Consider the following 22,613-nt stretch of genomic DNA (forward strand, 5'->3'; position numbering starts at 1 on the left):
CCCGCAAAAGGCCCGACCAAATGATACCAGTTCACATTATAATCCACAAGACATGTGTGAATTTGCCGCCCTATCAGACAGTTGGGATCTCTAGCCCCCAAGTTCCATCCGTCCCCCGGTGCCAAAATCCCCGCAGAACCCCAGAAACAGATCCAATTCAAAGCTCTCTCGCCAAGTTTTCCCACAGTCGATCAACATGAAATGAGATATGATGAGATATTTGACAGTTACGTGATTTCTTTCTCGGTTCACAATTTGGCATGTTCGCTGGATGGTGGTGCTACTTCACCTTTGATTCATATTTTATAATATTCATCATCATCAGTTGGGGCGGTACGGACTACAAACGGGCCGCCAGGTGGCGCCACTCAAGGTTAGTCGGTTCACAAACCCAACAACAATTCGCAACTCGAGCTCCACTCGCCAAGGACATGCGTGGATTGGAGTCCTTCATCGAGCCCATAAAAATCATCGAAGCACTTGTGGAGTTCACCGAAGTTAGTAAGCTTAGTCTGCTTCCATTGCTTTCGGGGGGCGGATGCATGGAAGCGGGTAAAATAAGGGATGAATAATGTTGGCTCATATTTACAAAATTATTTTTAACCAATTAAAAATAGATATGTTTGCCAAAATGAATTCAGAGCTTGATCGCAAATTCGTCATTTATATTAACTTTTTTTTTGTAAAATTTTGTCATATCAAGGACTTAAAGATGCAGTCTTGTAATCTCCACATTCTTTTCACTTCCTGTTGTGAGTAATTATTCAACAAACTATTACCTGCTCAACGACTGCATTCGTTCAACCTGCCTATCGCAACATTCATTACCACTTCAATACGTTTACATTAATTAATGAGCTGTAATTAAATTAGCCACATCACTTGATAAGCCTTCGGGTGATGGATTAAAATAAATTAATTAAAATAATAAATAATCTGGCAGCTTACAGCAACAGCAGCAACAACCAAAAACTATTTAAAAAAAAGAAGCAACGGGAAATTGCAATTTACAACAGGCAGCCAAAAACAACAAAGCCATCAACAATGTGAATAAAAAAAATGAGTAAAAAATAAAACTGCACAAACAATTTTCAGTTGAGCGGCCATGTAGAAATTTGCAATGGTGGCCAGACAACTGCGGATGTTGTTGTTGTTGTCGGTTGTAAGTTTATACATATGTTGTTGCTTTTATTGTTTTCGCAGTTGTTGTTGGGCGTATCAGGCACACAATGAACAAGAGCAACAACAACTGCTGCCAACATAATGAACTTACACGCAATGGGAAGCACAACAGATGCATTCGCCCAGTTGTTCACTTGATGCCCCCACATCACAACAGCAGCAACTGCGGAGAATCATAATAAAAAAAAAATAAGTATTACCTGCCTACTCCACAACAATCAGCAGGAAAATCCATCCAGCCAATTGAACATTCCATGCAGAGAGGGAAAACAGGTGTAAAGCTTCAATTAGGCACTTTGTAATTAAGGAATTAAATCTCAAACTGATAAGCGAGAAATACGCTCCTATATATAGAGACACTTTTCACTTACAGTTAGGGAGTTTCGAACCCTTATGGTTAAATATCATATAGATGATGTTTTCAATTTGACCTGTCATTTCTGAATGTGCATTCGAATCTCAGCCAGCTTTCATCATGCATTGCCGCACACTGTGACAATGATGGCCGGAAGTGTAACAGCCCCCAAAATGGAGTCGCCATTCTGGAACAGCAGTCACACACACACAGACACACACCTGCCGCGCACACACACACTTTGACGCACTGGCTGTGAATTATGTTGTTGTTGCATGTCACTCAAATCAGAGATTTGGTTTGCCGCTTGCCTTAATTATCGTTATTATCTTTGCTAGCTCTTCAGAATTGGCCAATGCAGCGGGAAAATCGCCCCAAAGCACGCGATGTCAAGCGAAGGCCCCCCACCGCCCACTTTTCGAACCCACCCCACTTATATTTCGAGGGAAATTGCATTCTTTGGTGCACAAACACCAACTTCATACATATTTATTACCTCAACGCGCTTTTGTTGTATTTGCTGTTGTGCACAATAACCAACATTATACACACATACAAATATATATATAAAGGTATAATGCACTTAATTTCCTACCTGTGTCCGCACAGAAAATCCCCACCCACATCCCCGGTTTTCCATCGTCGCAGCTCTCTGCGTGCAAGCCACAAAAATTAAATTATATTAGTTCATAATTTTAAATTATAAAATTCAAGTGGGGGGGGGGGGGTATTTGGTATGCTGAATGAGCTGGAGCACGGAAAAACTGACTTCTTGGGATTGCCCTGCGGCATCTCCATTTTCCATCCAAAGCCAGCGTGGCTGATCCAAATGCAATTTGAAAATTTTAGAAAATATTTAGAAAATTAACGCAAAGTTGTGGAAATACTGTGTTGAGTCGTCTGGTTGGTTCGCCCAGCAAAACTTTATTCAGTTGCTTCTAAAAATATTATGCAAATTCCGTTTGAAGCTAATGCTGGGCGGAAATTGTGGGGCGGACATTTGATTAGATTCCATTTTGGGAATAGAAAATTAGCTGGGAAAATGCTTAAAGAGGACATTAAATTCGCTCTGATTTGGTTTTTATGTGGAAAAGCAGGTGACCTTTTCGTAGCTTAGATTTAAAAATGTTGATTAAATAGATTTTAATCTTAAAACTTGTACACAATATGAAAAGTTAATTATCTATTTTTTATTGTTCATAATTTTTAGTCATTTCAGTAATTTTAGTTATAAGCATGTTTCCATAAATTTGTTTAATTTATTTAAATGCTTAACATTATAGTTTAAATAAATACCAGACAATATGTTGCGAATCCCAGCTGACCACTTACCTTTTTCTGTTGTTTTGGTCAAGCCAAAGTCCTTAAATCAAATTACCAGTTGACAAGGAGTTTTCTAGTCCTTGGCATCAGGGGTTTCGAGGAATGCAAATTTCAGTGGACAGGAATTTCGTGCCTTTTTGCGTCGGACACATGCCAGAAATGTCTTGAGGCCAAGAAGACGGAAGTTTGATTTGCTAATGAACTGGAGAAAGGATGTTCTGGCTGTAGCCCTTGATATCCTGGCAGCCCACAAAGTGCTCTATTGGCCAGAAAATTACATTTTATACGATGTCGTTTTGGCCATCGCATGTCTTGCATGCCGGGCACGTTTTGCGTGCCTATTGCAAAGGACATCGAGCTGGCAAAGGAGTCCTTTTCTTTGCCTTTCGACGGTTCGTGTGGCTTTTGGCCCCTGCCACTAACTTGTTGCATGTGTCAAGTGGCAGAAGGATATGCCTTCGATGCCCCCGGCGTTGATGTTTAAATTAAATTTTCAGCGGCGACAATTTCCATCAAGTGTTTGGATAATGGCTTCATAATCCTCATCTACGGCCGTTTCATTTGCATGCGATTGCCATAATTTCGGCTCATATATTTACTCAGCCATTTGACTCAATAATAAGCTTGATTGTTTATACTAGAGCTGACTTTTCTCCTTCCGCTTGCGAAAGCTTTTTATTAAATTGCAAAAACGGCTGCCAAATTTATTGCAATTTTTTTTTTCTACCTCTCTGCCATCTTTTAAAATCCCCCTCACAATTTTCCGACCCGCTGTCTGCTTTTGTTTTTGAAGTAGGAAACATTCTGAAAGTGCAAGGCGAAAAAAAAGAAATGCGAAGGAGAAATAACATGGGGAACTTAAGTAAACATTAATTTACATAACTTCTGTGCAAATGACGACGGTGGGCGGGCAGGCCGAAGTGGGCGGGGCCGGCTGTCGTCATCGGGCACGAAAACCGGATCCGGATCCCAAGTCCGGACGTGGGCGTCAGCGCTCTTGTAGCCTGGCGTTATTAAAAAATTTAAAGCATGTTTTGCGGCGCAGAGGTGGGGCCTTTCCAGGGCGGATTTTCCAATGGGGGTTCTTCATCTGGGCTCCTGGCAATATGGCACTGCTTAGTTGTCACTGTCTGCGGCAGTGGGCACAGGATGTTTGTGTTTGTGATCGACGGCGCACATAAGCAAACGCTCTCGCCTCTCTATGCCATTTTTTTTCCGTGGATATCTTGGTCCTTCTGTCGTATCCTTGTGGCAGCAAACGACGCTGGTGTGTTGGATAGAAGTGCCAGCGTCTGTTTTCAATGTTGCCAGGAGTCGTTTCTTTTATGTAGCCACTTGGTGAGAACTCAGATGGAGTGGTGATGGGGATCCGCCGTAAAAGGGAAGCTGACAGGACCCAGAAATTCCTCTACAGCTTTTGGAAAATTTTGAAATTATAAAGCGACTTTGATTTTTTTCATATCTTATATAACTTTTAACTTCTTAAAAAAAATTAATAATTTACTTTATTAGTGTGTGAAATAAATTATGTTTTCATGAAGAATTTAAATGTTTTTATAACATTTCATTGTCTTTGTTTTTTAAATAAATATAAATGTTGTTACATTTCATTTGCCAAAACCTGAACTGCTTGCAGTATATACCCTTCACAAGAATTAATCAAGCGAGTTACAATGACAGTGCAGTATTATTTTCTTCTCTTATGTCCTCGCCACACTTCAGCGTAGGGAAACCCACTCCCACTTTCCCACCCAGACCCATTCCCACCCCCAAATTTTTCACCCCCACCCCCATTCCGGCTTTGCCAATGCCGCGCAGCTTAGCGAAATTGTTTGCGAAAATACAACACAATATTCAAGAATAATGATGACATTGTTGACTCCAGTACCCGGCGCGAGTCATAAAAGAAAGAAAGAAAGAAAAAAGTTGTATACGATGAGAGAGGATACGGATACCCCTCTGCATAACCGCAAGGACATCTTCCGCAGGATTAAACGCCCTTAACGCCCCGCTTTAGACATTGCAACGCCCCAACTGGGGAGACTCCGCAAGAAAGAGAGCGGAACACAAGGATGTGGGTGGGCGGCAGGACATAGCCGGAAAGAGACGGGGCGAAAAAAGCAAACACGATTACCATATTGTATGATATGGGGCTATATCTGAGCGCGGCTATAACCGGAAGCGGGCGACTCTACTTCCTCCACTGCCCCTGAATCCCTCGGCACACAGAGCTTGGAAATATAAATTGAAATGAATTGAAGTTATGGCATTAGACAGTTTTGAAAATAATCAGACGTTGATGTGGCCCATTAGCATTTAGAGTATGTGTTCCTTGCCTGCGAGAAAGTCAAATAAAGTGAGGAAATAAATAAAAAAATTTTAAATGGTTATAACTAGTAAATAAGTTAAAGGTGGTAACAAAAAAATGTTAAAATTATGTCTTCTTTAAGATATTTTAATATATATATGTATTTTATATATAATATATGTAACTGCTTGTGTTTGTTATTTTCCAGAATGTTTGAAGCGTTCAAATATATGTCCTACTTATTATTCCTTATCTCGAAACAAAAACCTCTATATTGCTTAATTAAAAACAACATTTTTTGTGATAGGTCAAAGACCCGAAATTTTAAATATATTTATTTATATACAAGCTGAAGCTAAGAACTACCTTAATCCTATGAAATTAATAATTGCTGAGAGATTCTACCAGCTGAGCTCCTCCGGCAATCCGCCAGGATACTCGCCCGTTAGGCAAGCGGTGCAGTAGCCAGCTTTGAGTGGATTCACATGGGCCTTGTTCATCTGGACGGCCTTGACCAGACCCTCCACACTCAAATAGGCCAGACTATCCGCACCCACGTGATCCGCCAGCTGATCCGCATTCAATTTGTTGGCTATTAGCTCCTCACGAGTGGGTATATTGATACCCATGTAGCAGGGATATTGCAGCGGAGGACTGGCAATGCGAATGTGCACCTCGGTGGCGCCGGCATCTCGCAGGAGTTTGATAATCGGTCCAATGGTATTTCCCCTCACTATGGAGTCATCGACTAGCACGATCCGCTTGCCCTCGACATTTTGAGCCAGGGCACCAAACTTTTTGGCCACGCCCAACTGTCGCAATCTCGTCGAGGGTTGGATGAACGTGCGGCCCACATAGCGATTCTTGCAGAGAACTTCCCCGAATGGCAGTCCCGACTCCCTGGCATAACCATGGGCAGCTGCTGTGCCCGATTCCGGAACCGAGCTGACCAAATCCGCATCTAATGGCGATTCCCTGGCCAACTGGCGACCACATTGCAGGCGGGCTGAGTAAACCATCTGACCCTCGAACATGGAATCACTGCGGGCAAAGTAGACGTACTCAAAGATGCAGAATGCCATGCGCTTATAGTCCGGTCTTTCAACGATATCCACGGTTCTATAACCATTTCGTGACAGCTCGATGATCTCACCGGGCTCCACCTCGCGAACATATCTGGCTCCGATGGAGAGGAATCCGCAGCTTTCACTACTGACCACCCAACCCTCGGCCAGTTGGTCATTGATATTCGCATGTCCTGCATCAACGGGCACGATTTTTCCCAAGCACAGCGGTCTATTGCCATAGGAATCGCGGACAGCGTAGATCTTATCCTTGTGCATCACGACCAGGGAGTAGGAGAGTGGAGCCAGGGTCATGAAATGGCGAATTCTGGCCGGCCAATTGGGTCCATCGTGCTCCGACACATCCTCTGGTGCACAGCACAGGGATTGGGCAATAAGTTCACTGTCACTGTGCGTAGACAGGCCCACTCCTCGCTCCAGGACCTCCCTCCTCAGGGACTCGCAGTTCACTAGCTCACCATTGTGGGCAATGGCCAGTGCTCCATGGGCAGTGTGCACCACAAACGGCTGGCAGTTCACAACTTCCGAGGCTGCGGCCGTGGAATACCGGGTGTGTCCTATTCCCAGGTTACCCTTTAACTTCCTGATCGCCTCGTCATTGAACAGATTGTTGATCATGCCCATGCCCTTGTGTACGCTGAAATTCTTGGAGGACTTGCCCAAACTGGTCACTATTCCCGCCGACTCCTGGCCACGATGCTGCAGAGCCACCAGACCGAGGCAGATCATCTGTGCTATGTCCAGCTGAAAGCAGAAAAATCCCATTTAGTACTTTATTTTCCTTATTTTTTTTACAATATAATAATAAACGTGAATATTGAATAATAAAGACCAGGGGGTGCTGTGCATCGATATGGCGTATCATTTTCCAAACTCAGTATTAAGAATTGTTATTTTAAGCTTAGTTATTCAGCATTTTCTTGAATCAAATCACATCAGATCAAAGCAACTTAATACTTTTTTTTCTGCATACCTAGCCCAACATATAAGATAGTTTAGTAATGCTAATTCCAATCAGTTGACTAGCAAAACAGATAACTGTATGCCGATTTCCGACCGTGAATACACCAGTACTTTCTGTTATTTTCCATTTCATTACAGTCGAGCAATAAAAACATGAACAACAGAGATTACAACCGCACGGCAAACCAAATCCATGCGATTCAGTTCGATCTCACTGACGTCACCGCAGCCACTGGGCATTGGCCACAGATAGATGGACATCGTTAGAAGATCAGCAGGGGGTGTATCTGAACGGGGCTAACCATTGACCCACTAACCATTGATTGGCATACGTCTGACGTACTACATGGTCGTCCATAGGATCTTGCTAAACGGGTGATGATGGGCTTGTGACAGCCCCAATGACTTCGAGATATTGATATAGTTATGATCGGCATTTCATGGTGGCTATCTACTATGTCCTAGTAATATTTATTATATATTAACAATTGATTGTAATCTGCTACACATATTTTTCCGGAATTTTCCAAGTATTATATTTAAGTTTAATTTTGCTTTAAACATTTTTTCTTAAACCCAAATTTTTACCTTTGTGTTTTTCTATACTATATGTCCTATCTGTCCTATATTACATATTACATTAAAAAAAAAAATATTTTGTTCTTACTTGTGTTGGGTAATCCCCGCAAGCGATGGCTGCAAAAACACCGCATTCGCAGGTCATTCCGGTGGCATCCTCTCCTTTGGGTTGAACAGACTTGTAGATTTTGTCGGGAAACATTTTGGGAGATACGCCGCTCAAGATCACATCCTTTGTCTTCTGGCAGCACTCATCTGTTGCAGATTGCAGATTTAACTGTGCACAATCACTATTAAATATTTATGAATTCTTACCTTTATTAAGCTTGGCACAGCAATTTCCAGAATCACTTTGCGCCATCATATGCTTGGATTTTAGTAACTTCTATTTCTACGTATGTTTTGAGTATCGATTTTCTTGGTTGAGAATTGGTATTGACTACGATTGAGACACTGTACACTTTGCACGAGATCGCTGGCTAAGTCGAACACTCGGTCACTACTGGAATTGTTCACGTCTGCATTGATTGAATGCCAGCGGAATTATGAATGTTCATGTTACAGCCGCGCCTAATTAAACCTCCGATCATCGTACATATATGGCTGGTAGCTGATATACTCGTCGTGGTTATCAGTTGAGCTGGGAATGCAATCTCGGCGGGCGGAGCGGGATCGGGAAGATTCCGGTGGTTCCACAACCGCATCGAGAAACGCATGTCGGGCACAAAATTTGATACCGCCGCCGATTTATGCCAGTTATACCAAAAATAAACACTGTGATTCCTTTCTCACGTTTTGGCTTTGATCAACATCATTCCGATTCAATGACCGCATTATGTCTGTCTAGTCTTCAAAATCACGCATCTCACTTTGGCATTGATCTCAAATCAGCAAATCATATGCGCCTTTTTAAACGAGTCCGACATCGATTTCCTTATCAGCTCGATGCGCTAGCACATGCATTTCAAGTTCAAAGTTTAATAATTTATATTTAAGGGCCCCCCTTGGAGACAGAGTCAGCGAAAAATCTTCTTGTCTTGCCTAAGCTTTTACATAATCCATCCAACTTTCATGTTGACACTTTGTTGCTTATCGGGAAAATGCGTTCAATGACGCATTTTAGAAGTGTTTTCCATTTCGGCGTAAACAATAACAGATTAAATTATGTTTTCCTTTTGCAGCTTAAATGGGCTGTGCTATCGCGAATGTACGCTAAATTCCAAGCCCCCCAGTAGAGCACAATCGGCGAGGGTTGATCGATCCGCTCTCGATCGCACGATTAAATGAGGGATCGTAAACAATAAACAAATTCAACTTCAGTCGCCAACTAATCACTTGTGCTAATTATAGCCACCAGTTGATATATATTACATGCAGGCCACTTGTTTATAGGCTAGAAAACCCAAAGCCATGTGATCGCTGATCAACTGATTTTCAATTTAATTATTATTTTTTTTTTAGCACTAATTTAGCTTCCGATTGGGATTCGCACCTCATCTGATGCAATCGAAGCGACCGCAGGCATAAGCCTGCTGTGGTTAAGTCGTGTTGTCTACCTGTTAAAGTGGGTCTCTCGCCCTCCCCAACAAAACCGATTCACTTCGAATAGGTGCTAAGCAGAACTGAGGGGTCCAGACAAAACACCGCCGTATTTATGAACGTGTTGTATAAGGTCGGCGAGAACGGGACATTTTTAATCGCTAGAATAAGTTGTTTAAATAAACAAAAAATATAATAGAGTTGTGTTGAATTAAAAATTCAAAAATTTATTTGAAATAACTATTCCAATATCTGGATAAGCTACTTTGAATGAAAGTACTATCGCTTTGTGTTTGAATAATTTGTCTATTTACTATAATCATTATACTCCAAATTGGCAAATAGTAAATAAAAGAGTATGCCATTCTTCCAACCAACAATTATTGCCACTTTCCTAATCAAAATACGCGTAATCCCTTCGCAATCTCCATTAGCATCCCCATGACAATTGCTCTATCAAAACTTAAAGTTTCCATTTCCAAATCCGTCGATTCATAGTCGCCCTTTAACAAAGAGATAACCCATATATAGGTAGCCCCCCATCATTACCTTTTATTATCAGCATTTTTCGGCCAAAACAACAAACAATCAAGCAAACAAACGAAATAAACAAAAACTAAGCAAACAAACAGCAAAGCGCAGATAATCAGATGCGGCATATAATGTGGAAATGAGCCTGACTTTTTGGAAGAACCGAAATACTATATGCTGTTTGGGGAGGGGTGTCCAAGAAAAATGACCAAGCGAAAATCGCTGCGATGGGTTTGGGTTTGGGTTGGGTGGCAGTGAGACATGTGTAACCACTTGAATTTCATTTGGCGAAAAGCTTTATCGAAAATTATGCGAATGTTGGTTGACTTTTGGCCAAGCGCCACCGAGCAGGCCGAATTGCTCCGCGGGAAACCTCCTCCAAAGCTCCACCTTACCGGAAAAATAGAAGTGGAAGCCGGCTAATGCACTGACAGAAATGGTTGCTTAAGAAATAGTCAATAGTTATTTCCCTATAAATAAAACAAAAAAAAAAATAATAATAATTAATAATAAATAAAGAAATTTATAAAAATAAGGCTTATAATTTCAGAGAAGAGTTTGTGTATTTGTATATTTTCTTATTAGTAGTATTACAGCCCTATTTTAAGTTTAAAATTTTGTTTTTAATTTCTAACTTATGTTTTAGGCTTTTAATTCTTACTGTGTAGGCAGCTAACTGCTTAGAAGTCTGATAAAAATCCAGCACACACTCACAGCTAAGCAAACAGATAATAAAGAGGAAAATGATGCTTCAGCAAGTGGGTTGGGTTGGCTTGGGTTGGGTTGGGTTCGCGTTTCCAGGAGGGACTTTTCGCATATGTGAGTGCCACACCCCCTGCTGCTCCTTGGACTGCTGCTCCTTCGCCTCGTGGAGTGGCGTCCAGTTTGCAGCTCCTGGACGATGGACCATGGATTGTGGACCATGAACCACGGACCGTCTGCCTCATGCATAATTCAGCAGAATTCTGAATGATTATTCTTTATGGGACTGTTTATTTCTTTTGACCATTTATTTCAAGTTGCTTTCGTTGCCACGCTGCGTTCCCCTGCCCTCCTTTTTCATTATTTTTATACAGTTTCCAGTTGCTTGCGCTCGAAATGATTTTGACCAACGGTGACGCAAAAATCATCAAATGGCCCCGGACCCCATGGCCACATATCTATTGAGCCAAAAACGTTATACCATATACCATACCATCCCCATTCCATTCCACCACTCCATCGCGAATCACCGGAATACGAATCATCCTATCCTTTTGGGCAACCACACATGGATTGGCGCCGCCCACTTTTTTTTTTTTTTTTGGTAGAGGAAAGTAGCCAAGGGCTCTCGGTTTGCTTTCAACGCATCATTTCATTTTATTTTATGCTCTCTCCCGAAGAAGTGACCACCAAAAAAAGGGGGAAAATAAATTTTATTTGTTTTTCCCCGCCAGCCGCAATTGAATAAAATGTTCTCCTAATGCTGGCATTCAAGTGGGCAATTATTCTAGCCAGATATTGCGCAAAAGTTGCAACGGGTTTAGAAACCTTGCAAATATAAATCAAGCCATTTTTTTAAATTCTAAGTTCTACATATTACTATATAGATATTAATATCTTTAATATACTAGCTTTCTAAATACTTTTAATCAACCTGAATGCCTTTATCTTAACTCTTGTCAAGTCAATCGCAATCAGCATGGCTGGTAAAACTTTAATTAAACGCACAGTCCAATTGCTTTTCCTTGGCCAATGGAAATTTCAATTAAAACTAATTGAAAGCCGCATAAACTTGGTTTAAGTAAACAGAAACCAGAGTCTCAGAAGAACTTTGATGATTACTCTCCATGCCAAAACCAAAACCAGAAGCCACAAAAATATCGAAAGGACAGCTTCGGTTCGAGGACCCTTCCCCATCGTTTTTCGTCCAGCGTTTTTAATTCGTTTACGTTTATTATTTATTCCAAAGAAGCGGGGAGAAAACACAGAGTTGGAAAGCTAAAGAAATCCGTCGTTTAAAATTTGTTGTTCTGCCGTTCCATCCTGTTATTTGTCTTTTCTGGCATTTCTTTATATACAATTTGCATTTGCTTTATATATATATATATATTTACCATATAGCACACAATTTTCATTTCTGTCTTTTGTTTTCGCGATGGTTTTTCTTTTCTCCTCCATCATGAATTTGCATAACGAAGCAGTCACAACAACAAATAGTAGTCCCCCATGAAAAAAGTGGGCGTGTAGACCCGACTGGATGATGGACCAGCTCCAGCAGCTTTCAAGTTTACTTAGTTGCCAATTTGAGGAGCGTTCCAAATTGTCCAGCGATGTGTACCGCCGCCTTCACGCCCATCGTCGTCCAACCAATATTTCTTTAATTAGTTTTCCCTGGTCGAATACCTCATCTTTAAGAACTAGACCAAAAATCCATGTGGCTTTGTTGGCGCTTTCTTAAAGCCAACTTGTGCATTCGTAATGAGCCACTGATTGATGTCTGTCAAAGGGGGTCGCAACGTGTTTACAGTGGGTTCCGTTGTAAAATCTTAATGACATTCAATTTGTGGCACATTAGGCAGTTCCCAAAACATGTGTAACACCCAGAAATAAACGCGAGAAGAGACCTTCTCTTTCTCGGACGGGTTAATTAGCATTTCGAAAACGTAAATTGAATTACCAACACAAAGTGTAAGCGAAAACAGAGCCACCAAAAACTGCTCCAGTTACGCGTGAGAATTTCAGGCCATTTCTCGCTAAAGGAACTTGCCACTTGTGCGCATAAAATTTCAATTTTCACAATCGAAATGGGAATGGAAATAAAAAAAATATATAATAAAAGGGGAGAATGGCGACACATTCCCAAGGCGAGCTGCTCAATTGCCGGCCAATAATCATAAAATTTAATAAACACATTTTCCACTAGCCTTTGGTCAACTGCTGACCGTTACTAGTCAGAGTCACCCCCGGGCATACAGTGGGCACACAGTGGGCAACAGTGGGTTAATGTATGCAAAACGCATTCAAATTTTATGTATCGCCCCGCAACGATCTCGCTGGGATAGTCAGCTCCTCAACCCCTCGAAATAGCCGCAGTACAACATAATTCGAATGGGACTGGTTGGCTTTTTTGGTGTGGCATGTCTGGTTTGAGTTCCAGTTCCGCTCTTATCTTCCACGGTCTATTGGCCCTCGTGGGTTCTATCTCCGAGGGGCTTCTGTGCATGTAAATTGCATAGTTTCGGACACTTTGGGTCACCTAATGAGGCCGACTCGTCGGCGTCGTCGTCTCAGTTTTGTATCTATATCTGCTGTTTGGCATGGGAAATGAGCAGATCTCCGGGGAAGACAAACAAAGAGACCAGCGTTTTGCACTGACACACTTTGATCACCTTTAGGATGATCTGATCTAGTTTGGAATGGGCTTGGCAACACTCGCATCCAAGGTGCATTTGTCAAATAAAATAAAATATTTGAAAGGAATTTAACCAACTGTTTACCTAGAGTATCTACTGAAACTTCATCTTTCTAATATAAAATTGTTGAAAAATGGGAAAATACCCATAAGGGCTACAAATTAAATTGATTACTTACTGGTACTAAATTAGTTTGTTTCTGAGCACTCTGAATATAAAATCCAACAAGGATAGATCTATTCTATTAACTAAGTGTACTCCATTCTTGTAAGGCCACAAAAATATCCTCCCATATGTGTGCGAGCATTTATCTTGCCTCGCTTTTGTCACTTTACAGGCAATTGCACTTTATGAACCGCAAATCGCATCAATTATATGATGAACTCTCCTCCAAAGAAAACTTTACACAAGTTTGCGAACAACTGAACGCTCAAGTTCTGCCAATAAATCAAATTTGCTGCAAGCCATAAAAACGCCAAACATTAGCACAACAAAAAGGACACCCGTGGCAAAGGACTAGATAGACGTAGACCATCCCCAAAAAAGCCGTAAATCTCGGAATCACTTGTCGCGATTGGAGTACAGGAGAAGCGCTTGTTTGCCTAGCGAAACCTCAGGATGGTGCATTAAATTTTACGCATTATTAGGAGACTTCAGTCCTGGCAGGACACACCAACACGAGGACAACGGCAACAAAGGATAACAACGAAAAATTAGGCACATTTGCGGTAAGCGGGTGGGGGCGATGGGTCAAACCGAGAGAGGGTGGTTCCTGGACAGAGGGAGGGTGTCGGGGTTGGCAGTTTAACGCTCTACGCATCATTCCACTTCATTGGCGACTTTTGTAACATTTGTTTGTGACGTTAATTTATACAATAATTGTGACAAGGACCAAGTCGACTCAAAAACGGCACAACGAGTGCGACTGACAACTGCCGGAAAAACGAAGATCTGTATAGAAAAGCTAAATCTACCATATACTTCGTACTATAAATAAAATGTTGTATTAGAAATATATTAAAAGCATCCGGAATAATATAACAAATATCGCAAAAAAGGAAGCAAAATTTTAAAATAACTTTGGGAAATTAATATTTCTTCGTGTGTGATCCTTCTTGTCACATACCATAGATATGTGCCAGCTTTTCATATGCTTGCTTTCTAATGGAATTTTAATATATTTGTGTTTGCCTTTTTCTGGACACACACGCCATGCTGGCAAATATATATGTATTTTTTTATTATTTATTCTAAATTATATTCATACAAATGTTAAAAGTTTCACAGCCACATTTACATCCCACACACACACACACACATACAGCGGCACATGAATATTGAAAATGTTGCCCCGACTTTTCCCCGTAGCTCAACTTTCATTACAAAACGCATTCTCGTGTGGAAAAAGTTTTTCACGCCCCCAACATCTCCTTTTGGAATATGAGTGTTAAAAGCCAGGCCCTGCATATATTAATATACCAAAAGTGTGCGAATGTGAATGTGTGTGTGTTTGTGGGGCCAGGTACAAACTGTCCTAAGCGAAAAAAAAGCGAACTGGAAAACACATTAAAATTTTCATGAAAAATGTCATCAACAAAAGTTTGAAATGCAAATAATTTGCAAGTTGCTGGCTGTGCTGCTGCTGCTGAAAGCTGAAAGCTGAGTGCTCTCAAGGACCAGACAAAGACTTTTTCGCAGGACATGCAGGACACATGACACATCACATCATTTGATATGCTCAGCAGACACACACTTTTCTATAGCTCACATTTTTGGGCCCGCATTAGAATGCATTTAAAAAGGCATCTATCAGGCAGGACGAAGGATTCAGGACAACCATCATCACGCAAATCCCAACTGATCGATTATGATTGATGGTATGTGTGTGGCTGCATGCGAAAAAAGCGATTTGGTGGGCAATTAAAATTCAAATAGGTTGGAAATATCAAAGGCAATGCGAGAAATATGTATTCAGGGCGTGGCTCGAATGGCATCTGGACGTGATTTCATTAGCAGGACGAAATCAAAGCAATGGCAGGATATTCTCAGCTTCAACTTGGCCTGCACTCGAGTGTCGCGACGTTCGCCATTAAAACATTTGCCACGCTCACTTGGCAACATGGACAGGGCCAGTAAAGCACCAGATTTCCGAATCAGAAGCGGAATAAGAGTCCTGAGAGTCCTTCGAGTGGCAGCAGCAACCAAAGGACAATTGCGATAAAAATGGCGTCTTAAGTCGAGGAACCCAGCAGAGCCTGGAAGTCATTAACTCAGCCAGAGGGCTTTTATCTCGCCACTTGAGCGCATCTCAAGCTCTCAACATCCCAGAGTTTCTTCCCCTTGCCTTTCGCTTCTTTTTTCCGATTTTCCCATTGGCAGAGCCATTTTCCTCCGACCCTTGTTAATTTCTATACGACAATTACACACGCAACTGATAAGCAGCGAAATTCACTCACTCGCAGCTGGAGAAGATTAAAAAGCGAAGCGGGTAAAGTTTTATAGCTCCGACCGAGCGGAGCCAACATAAAACTGATGCTCTTGACTAGCCAGCAAAAATTATCGCACATTTTTCCAGTCCGACCATTGCGGAAAATTCTTTCAACTTGGAATTTATTAAATCAAATCTATTTTATATACTTAAACATAATTATAACAAGATTCTATACAATTATATGTTTCAATATTTATTAAAATATCATAAGCTTAATATTTAATATTTAATTACATCCTATGTTAGTATATTTGTAGTAAAATATTTATAGTACATCATATCATCTATTATTATTAAATATTACTGGATTTCAAGTGCATTTATAAGTCATCGCTCGTTCACAAATCCCATCGCAGCTCACATATCTTTTTCGGTCATTAATCTGAAAATTAATTGCTGACTTGTCAACAAATTTGGCAAGCATTTTACGAGCGGCCATAAACTACGATAACTACCCTTGTATAAATTTTAGAGAAGCCACCTTCCTCCCCAGCCCCAAAATCGAGAAAATCGAATCTATTAACTAATTAAGAGGGACAAACGGGGGAGCAATAAAATTAAATCACGCGCACGCACTTTCCCACCAATGAACGGTGGCTATCAATTAAATTGGTGTAGAGGCGTTGTTCGAACAAGCGTATCAATTATTTTAATGACACGCGTTTTTAGGTTGTTTTCAGGCTGTTCGGGGATGTGATGCGTTGATGTGATGGTCACTGGCCAGTGGTCACATTAGAATGCACCCCTCATCGAAACTGGACTCATTTTCTCGATCAGGGTGTGCGATGAGGCGTGGAGGTGGCGATGCAATTTTAAACAATTTGTACCATTTGTTCGGCAATTTGCGGTTGATTGAAATGAAAACAATAAATTTTCATCGACCGAGGCAATTAAATGGTGTTGGCCCTAATGACTGGGACATATGTGAGCGATTTAAAGAGGGGAAAGCTACACACTCCATCAGTGATCAAGTTTTAATTGCTTATTAAAAGTGCACAGTGAGTTGGCCAAAAGCATGCTGCATTTTGCTTAGCATATAAATTGAAAATTTTCGCCACAATGCAAATTTGGTGCAATAGTTTTGGGCCAAAGAGAACTTTAAGTACGAGTTTGAGGTGAAAGCAGCTTAAGACCTGGACAAAGCCTTTCAGAAATTAATGCCGTTTTATCTCGCCAGCTCGACCGATTTGCATAATCGCTGTCAACGAAAATCCAGGGAGTGAGTTGCGCATAGTTGGAATGGAATATCCTTCGAAAGGATGTGAGAAATGCCGTGGCATTCATGCAATTGACACACATCATTTCACGCACTGACGCCTTTCAATAAACCAAATTCATCACCCGGGCGGGCACAAAGGAGCAAAGAGCAAGGGAGTCAGTCGAGGACAATTTAAAATCCTTCATATCCCTTTAGCATATTGAGCCCTGTACACAAAACAGATACAAGTGTAATCAGTCAAGCGTTTTGTCAGCCACCGAATGACATCATCATCGGTCCCCTTTCTACTTTCAATTTTTTTTTTTCTGAAATTTCAAAAATCTGCATATCAAAAAAAATAAGAGCAAATGGGTAAATAAAATAAAACCAACCCAATTTCGGGGCGAGATCCCTCACAAAAGGGTTGCTGATTAGAGAACGGTTCACGATTTCGTGAACCATGAATGAATCTGCGGTCGTCGTTTATCAAGCCATCAGCGGCAAAGGTGTGACTGGGAATTTACCACCCACCAGAACCACCGAGCCACTAGAAAACCCAAAACCAAACCAAATCCGAATCCCAAACCCATACCAATCCCATCTGAACTAATTCCAGCAGCCGAACGAGCAAGGAGACATTTGTAAATCTCGACGCGTTCTGTTGATGTTTTTAATTAATTTTTGCTTTTCAGGGGTTTGCAACTCGCAACTCGGAGAGGGTTCAATTTCAGGGTCTTCTTTTTTACGCCACACTCTCCCCTTTTTTGATATGATTAACATGTTGAGGTGTTGATTTGTGATCCGCATTAATTTGTCAATCGCAAGTCGTGCGTTGCGGATAAAAAAGTTGAGGGAATTTTGATTTTTTTGATGACCATTTCGATTAAACAGATAAAAAGCCAATGAAATTTATGAATAAATTTTGTATATATTTTCAACCATAATGCAAAAAGGAAAACTCTGATATGATATATTTATTAGATCTTGTGAAAGTACTAAGCTCTTCATCAAATACTAGTAATATTTATAAAAGAATCTTTAAGAATGACTGCAGCTATAGCAATATGGCTAATAAGGGAAACGCACTGGCAGCTGCTCCAGCTCGACTCAATCAACATTTCATTGATTCATAAGACTCATTACAACACCCAACTGGAGATATTTATGCTGCAAGTGGTACTCGCAACTATGTATGAATGCTAGCCGTCTGTCCTTCGCTTCCTGGGATGTTTCCATCGTGCGGTGGCATTGTTTTTGCCATTCTGCACATTCACAAAATTGATTTCATTCACAACATGCCACGTTTGCCTCATTAAATCATCACTCAGTAACTATCAATGTTCGATTGCCTGCGAGCTCATGTAAAAATCAGTTGGAGTGCTCAGAAAAATGCGGCCTGCTCGAGTGGAGAACAGATCAAATTAATTATGAATCAGAAAACAATGTAATTACATGAAACCCGATCGATGGACAGAAGCAACAGAGACCAAACACATATGGGGGGGGAAAAAATCCAAATAAAAGGCAGAAAACGCAATTGACATTTTTACAACGTTTTGCAGGCCAGAACAGCAGGGAAAGTTTGGCCAGAGAAACATGACAAATATCTGTGACAATCGACTGATTGTTGTTGGGTGCTCCCAGCTTGCATTCATCCTGTTTCCCCCCAGATCGTATATATATATGTATAAATGTATATATTTATAGCCCTCTGTAACCCGTTTGCGCACGCGTGAATGCCGCTGAGCCAGCGGGAATTGTCTGATGGCGCTAAACGGCCTGTTGGGCCATCGATGCCATCGATACCTTGGAGTTCACTCACTTGGCCCCCAAGCCTGTCTTTCGTACTAATAGCCAGGAGATATCTATCGCAACGGGGGGCTTGGGTACGTTTTCCGGGACTTGGCTGCCGTGGGTTGAACCCCAAAGGGGCGGCAAAAACCAAAATGACAGGCAATGAGCTCCGCCTTTTCCGCATTAGTTAGAAAAACCTAGAAAAAAAGGTTGAAAAAATGGAATGGAGGGATTAAATCTATGTTAAAAAGCTTCAAGTTTTGCGAAATTGCCGCAACGGGAAATTTAGTAATCATTTTAAGTACACCTCCATCTGTATTCTACTTCAAGCTTTAAATTTTAAGAAGATATGCAAAGAATGTTTATTTAATTTAAAACCTACATTAACCCAAATTAAAATTTGTTTCAGTAAATGAAAGGTTAACTTTAAAAGCCTGCTTTTTAAATTCATAATTTATATTTGGCATGATATGCAAATCTATTCCTTTCCGCAATAAAAAAGTTCTTTAAATAAGCCACTAAAATTTCATAGAGTTTTTGGCCAAGAAGTTTTTTGGTTATTTTCCAATATTACAGCGCATTTTTCTAGTTCATATTTTTTGTTAGCAATTCGAACTGCGCATGGAAAGTTTTTCTCAGCTCCTCCTATTTTCAACGCGCGAATGGCGAATCGCACACCACTCACACACACGCGCACACACACACAAGCGAACTGAAATCGAAAAGCTCAGGCGCACCTACACACACAAGCGTAGGCGCCTCTCACATACGGCAGCTGAGGAAGAAGAAGCAGCAGCCGCTTCGTCTGTTTTCGTAGCATACTTTTAGGTGGTGGCTGCATCTTCGTACTCTAAATACATGACCGAATGTCGCCTCGCCTTTTCCCTATGTACTCCCTCTATGTATACATACACCCACATATTTATTTACCCAACTGTCACTGCAGTACCACGCACACCACCGCCCCCCCCCCCTTCAGCGGCACCTGCTCCTTGCGTATATTTCAATTTGTCTGCAGCTCGAAATTGCTTTTTTGTGCATTTTGTCAAATGAATTTTCCACGTCGCTCACAGGAATTATTTGGAATTTGTTTGCAGCTGTGCTTCCCCTATTTCGTTGATTTATACGCATTACCCCCTATATCACATCTATATATATAGGTATCTTTATAATATTTTTATGTGGCAGAGTAGTAAAATTCTTATCTCGTCGCCAACTAATTTTGTGATTGCATGCTGCGTCTGCCGAGAAGAGAAAATGCTCTGAATTTAAATTGGATTTTTGCGCACATTAAAATGCATTTTCCATCGGGTTAGTTATGAATGCATATGAGGTGACTTTGCCCAGTATGGAGGGGGTGGGAAAACTCCACTGGGGGGTGCCCATATCCGATAGATCCCATAGAGTGGGTGAACCTACACGGACTACACTAAATGTTTACGTTTCCTGAGCGTCAAGCAAACATGGCAAACATTTAGCAATGTTTTTCCAGCATTTCGGAAATAATTGCCGACATTCTGAACCGAATGGAGCCATAAAAAGCCGGCTTACTTGACGTGACGGTTAGCCACAAAACCAGCGAAAAGACAGCGAAAAAAAAACGGAAAAAATAACAGAGGCAGAAACGGGTTAAAAATAAGAATAAAATGTAACGAAATACTCGCGACGTGGCCACAACATAGAACATGGCTAATTCTTGCATGACAATTTCACATTCATAACCCTTTTTGTCCACGCTGTCCGTTGGTCGGCACGGTCGCCAGTCTTCCGTCTCATAATTATGCTCTATATAAAGTATGAGCTTGTAAAGGGTAGCTTAACTATATAATAAATTCGTATAAATAAGAAATAACAAAAAGCCTAACATATAGAAATTAATGTATTGCCATATTTCCGAACTAATTGACTACAGGGCACGATTTCAAATATAAACTCTTTAGAATTGTTTAGTGTATTTCCAAATTCATAAATTTTCGTTTTCTTAAGTTTTTCTCTCATTTTCCCCCTCTGTGACACGCCATTTTTTCAATTTTATATCATGGCATTTCCACGGCAATTTTGTAAGCCGCGATTTGCGATTGTTCATTTTAAGCGCTCTGTTAATTGTTAATTTTTATGGTCTGGCAATTGCGGCGAATAACAAGAGCAGCAAGGTAACCACCGACATTCGGTCGGAAAAGACCAGAAAAAAATACAGTGGAAATAGAGAAATTAAAGTGGCCCGGAAGAAGAGCTTCTGGCTGGTTTCGAACGGCCTATAAAAACAATTTAGCAGGCAATAAAAATGCTGAAAATGGCTTGGAATTGAATTTCTGCGCGGCAAGGAATGTTTCCAACTGATGGGCTAAGATAGAGGCCCAATTCTATTGATGTGTGGACTTGGGGGAGTTGGCCAATTGCCTGCCAACACCCACGGCTCAGGAAACATCAAAAAGCGATGCCATTAAAGGCTTCGTTTTCCCACATTTTATTTTTTTCTTATATATATTTTTTTTCTAAGCCTGCCAACCCTTTCACGCACTTACGTAGCTTAAACAAACAGGGAAACGTGGAAGGGGAAGGTTTCAATTTTAAAGTAAATATTTGCCTCCAGGGTGCTTTTGATATTTATTACCTTTTCGAAGAGAAGGGTTGGAGATCTCTTTGGTTAGTAAATAGTGAGCACATTAGCCTCGAGTGCTGACCAGCCGAAAGCAATTTGCTACTTTCCTTAATGGTCGAAGTCATAAATTTTGGTATTTGCAAGTGGTGACTATTGGTCCTTGGAGGCCTAGGACTGCCTGACAATGCCCAGATCTAACTGGTTAATTCAAACAAATTACAATTATGCCTCCCATCAAAGAGGGGAAAACCCCACCCAAATTCAGAAAAGTCACAACAGACAGCTGACAAATGACTGAAAAGGCCGAGGAGAAGCGATTAACTCGTTGATGCCGAGGTTTTTCGCATCAAAGTGGAGTTTTGCGAGCCTGTCTTAGGGCAACTTAACATATTGTTAACGTGGGCAAGCGGCGTGTACCCGAATGTCTTAGGGGGATTTCAGATTTCCAGTGTCCTTGCCTGATGATGCGATCCAGCAGTGTCCAATGACATGCAAATGTATGCAGATCTGCGCCTTTTGTCATGTCAACGCAGGCAAATCGACAAGCGAACCGAAAAATGTGTCTAACCAACTCTACTCAACTCAACTCAACTCGTTTCGCCTTTAGCTTTTGCTTTCCAGCATTTCAGCATTTCAGCCTGCGATTTTTGCTTAAATCTGCGCGCATGTTTTGTGCGGTAAATAAAAAATGCAAAATAAATGCGTAAATCTCTAACGGGGCACAAGAGGATGGGTTGAGAAGCTGGAGAGCATTGGGCAAAGGGTCCAAATGTGTCTGCAAACTTTTTTGCAGGTGCCATGTCTTTTGTGTTTTGTGCGTTGTCGTCATCGCAGTCTGCCCGATTTTCAAACCGAGGACAGCACCGCAACGACAGTTCATCAACTTGACTTGTGATTTCCGGTTTGCGTTTTATTTTCTCTACTTTGTTACTTACTTTAAAAGCGGATTAGGCGGAGACAAACGCCCACGGTGGCATCAGCATATCCACATCCACATCCACATCGAGGTGAAGGGCTTAGTTAGCATGTCTGAGATCGCTGATGTGGGTTCTCAGCTAAAAGTCGAAAGAATGTCAAGGTGGAATTAAGTCAATGATGTGAGCAGGATGGAGCGTTGCCGTTGCCTATGATAAATGGTTTCCAAAGGAAACCTCTGCGACGAAAGTCTAAGGGATTGGATAAAAAGCCAGTTCAATCCTTTACTTTACTTTAATACCATTTATATCAAAAGCTGAAGAGAGGACATTCAATAAATTTTGTTTTTAATT

At 41.1% G+C, this 22,613-nt stretch overlaps 1 protein-coding gene across 2 annotated transcripts; it reads right to left on the bottom strand.

The window, feature by feature from the left end:
- Positions 1 to 5,468: 5,468 nt before the first annotated feature.
- Prat2 (Phosphoribosylamidotransferase 2) lies at positions 5,469 to 8,346 on the bottom strand. 2 transcript variants are annotated; one of them, NM_079225.3, is made up of 3 exons: positions 8,111 to 8,346; positions 7,884 to 8,050; positions 5,469 to 6,997 (listed from the first exon to the last, which is right to left on the bottom strand). In NM_079225.3, the coding sequence occupies exons 1-3, from the start codon at positions 8,157 to 8,159 to the stop codon at positions 5,570 to 5,572; spliced, it is 1,644 nt and encodes a 547-aa protein (NP_523949.2). In that variant the 5' UTR covers positions 8,160 to 8,346; the 3' UTR covers positions 5,469 to 5,569. The 2 variants fall into 2 exon arrangements, with proteins under 2 accessions (NP_523949.2, NP_729191.1); NM_168181.2 differs by lacking the exons at positions 7,884 to 8,050; positions 8,111 to 8,346 and adding an exon at positions 7,227 to 7,434.
- Between the last annotated feature and the right edge of the window lie 14,267 nt (positions 8,347 to 22,613).

The sequence above is a fragment of the Drosophila melanogaster genome, chromosome 3L (assembly GCF_000001215.4).
Source record: "Drosophila melanogaster chromosome 3L".
Taxonomy (NCBI): Eukaryota; Metazoa; Arthropoda; class Insecta; order Diptera; family Drosophilidae; genus Drosophila; species Drosophila melanogaster.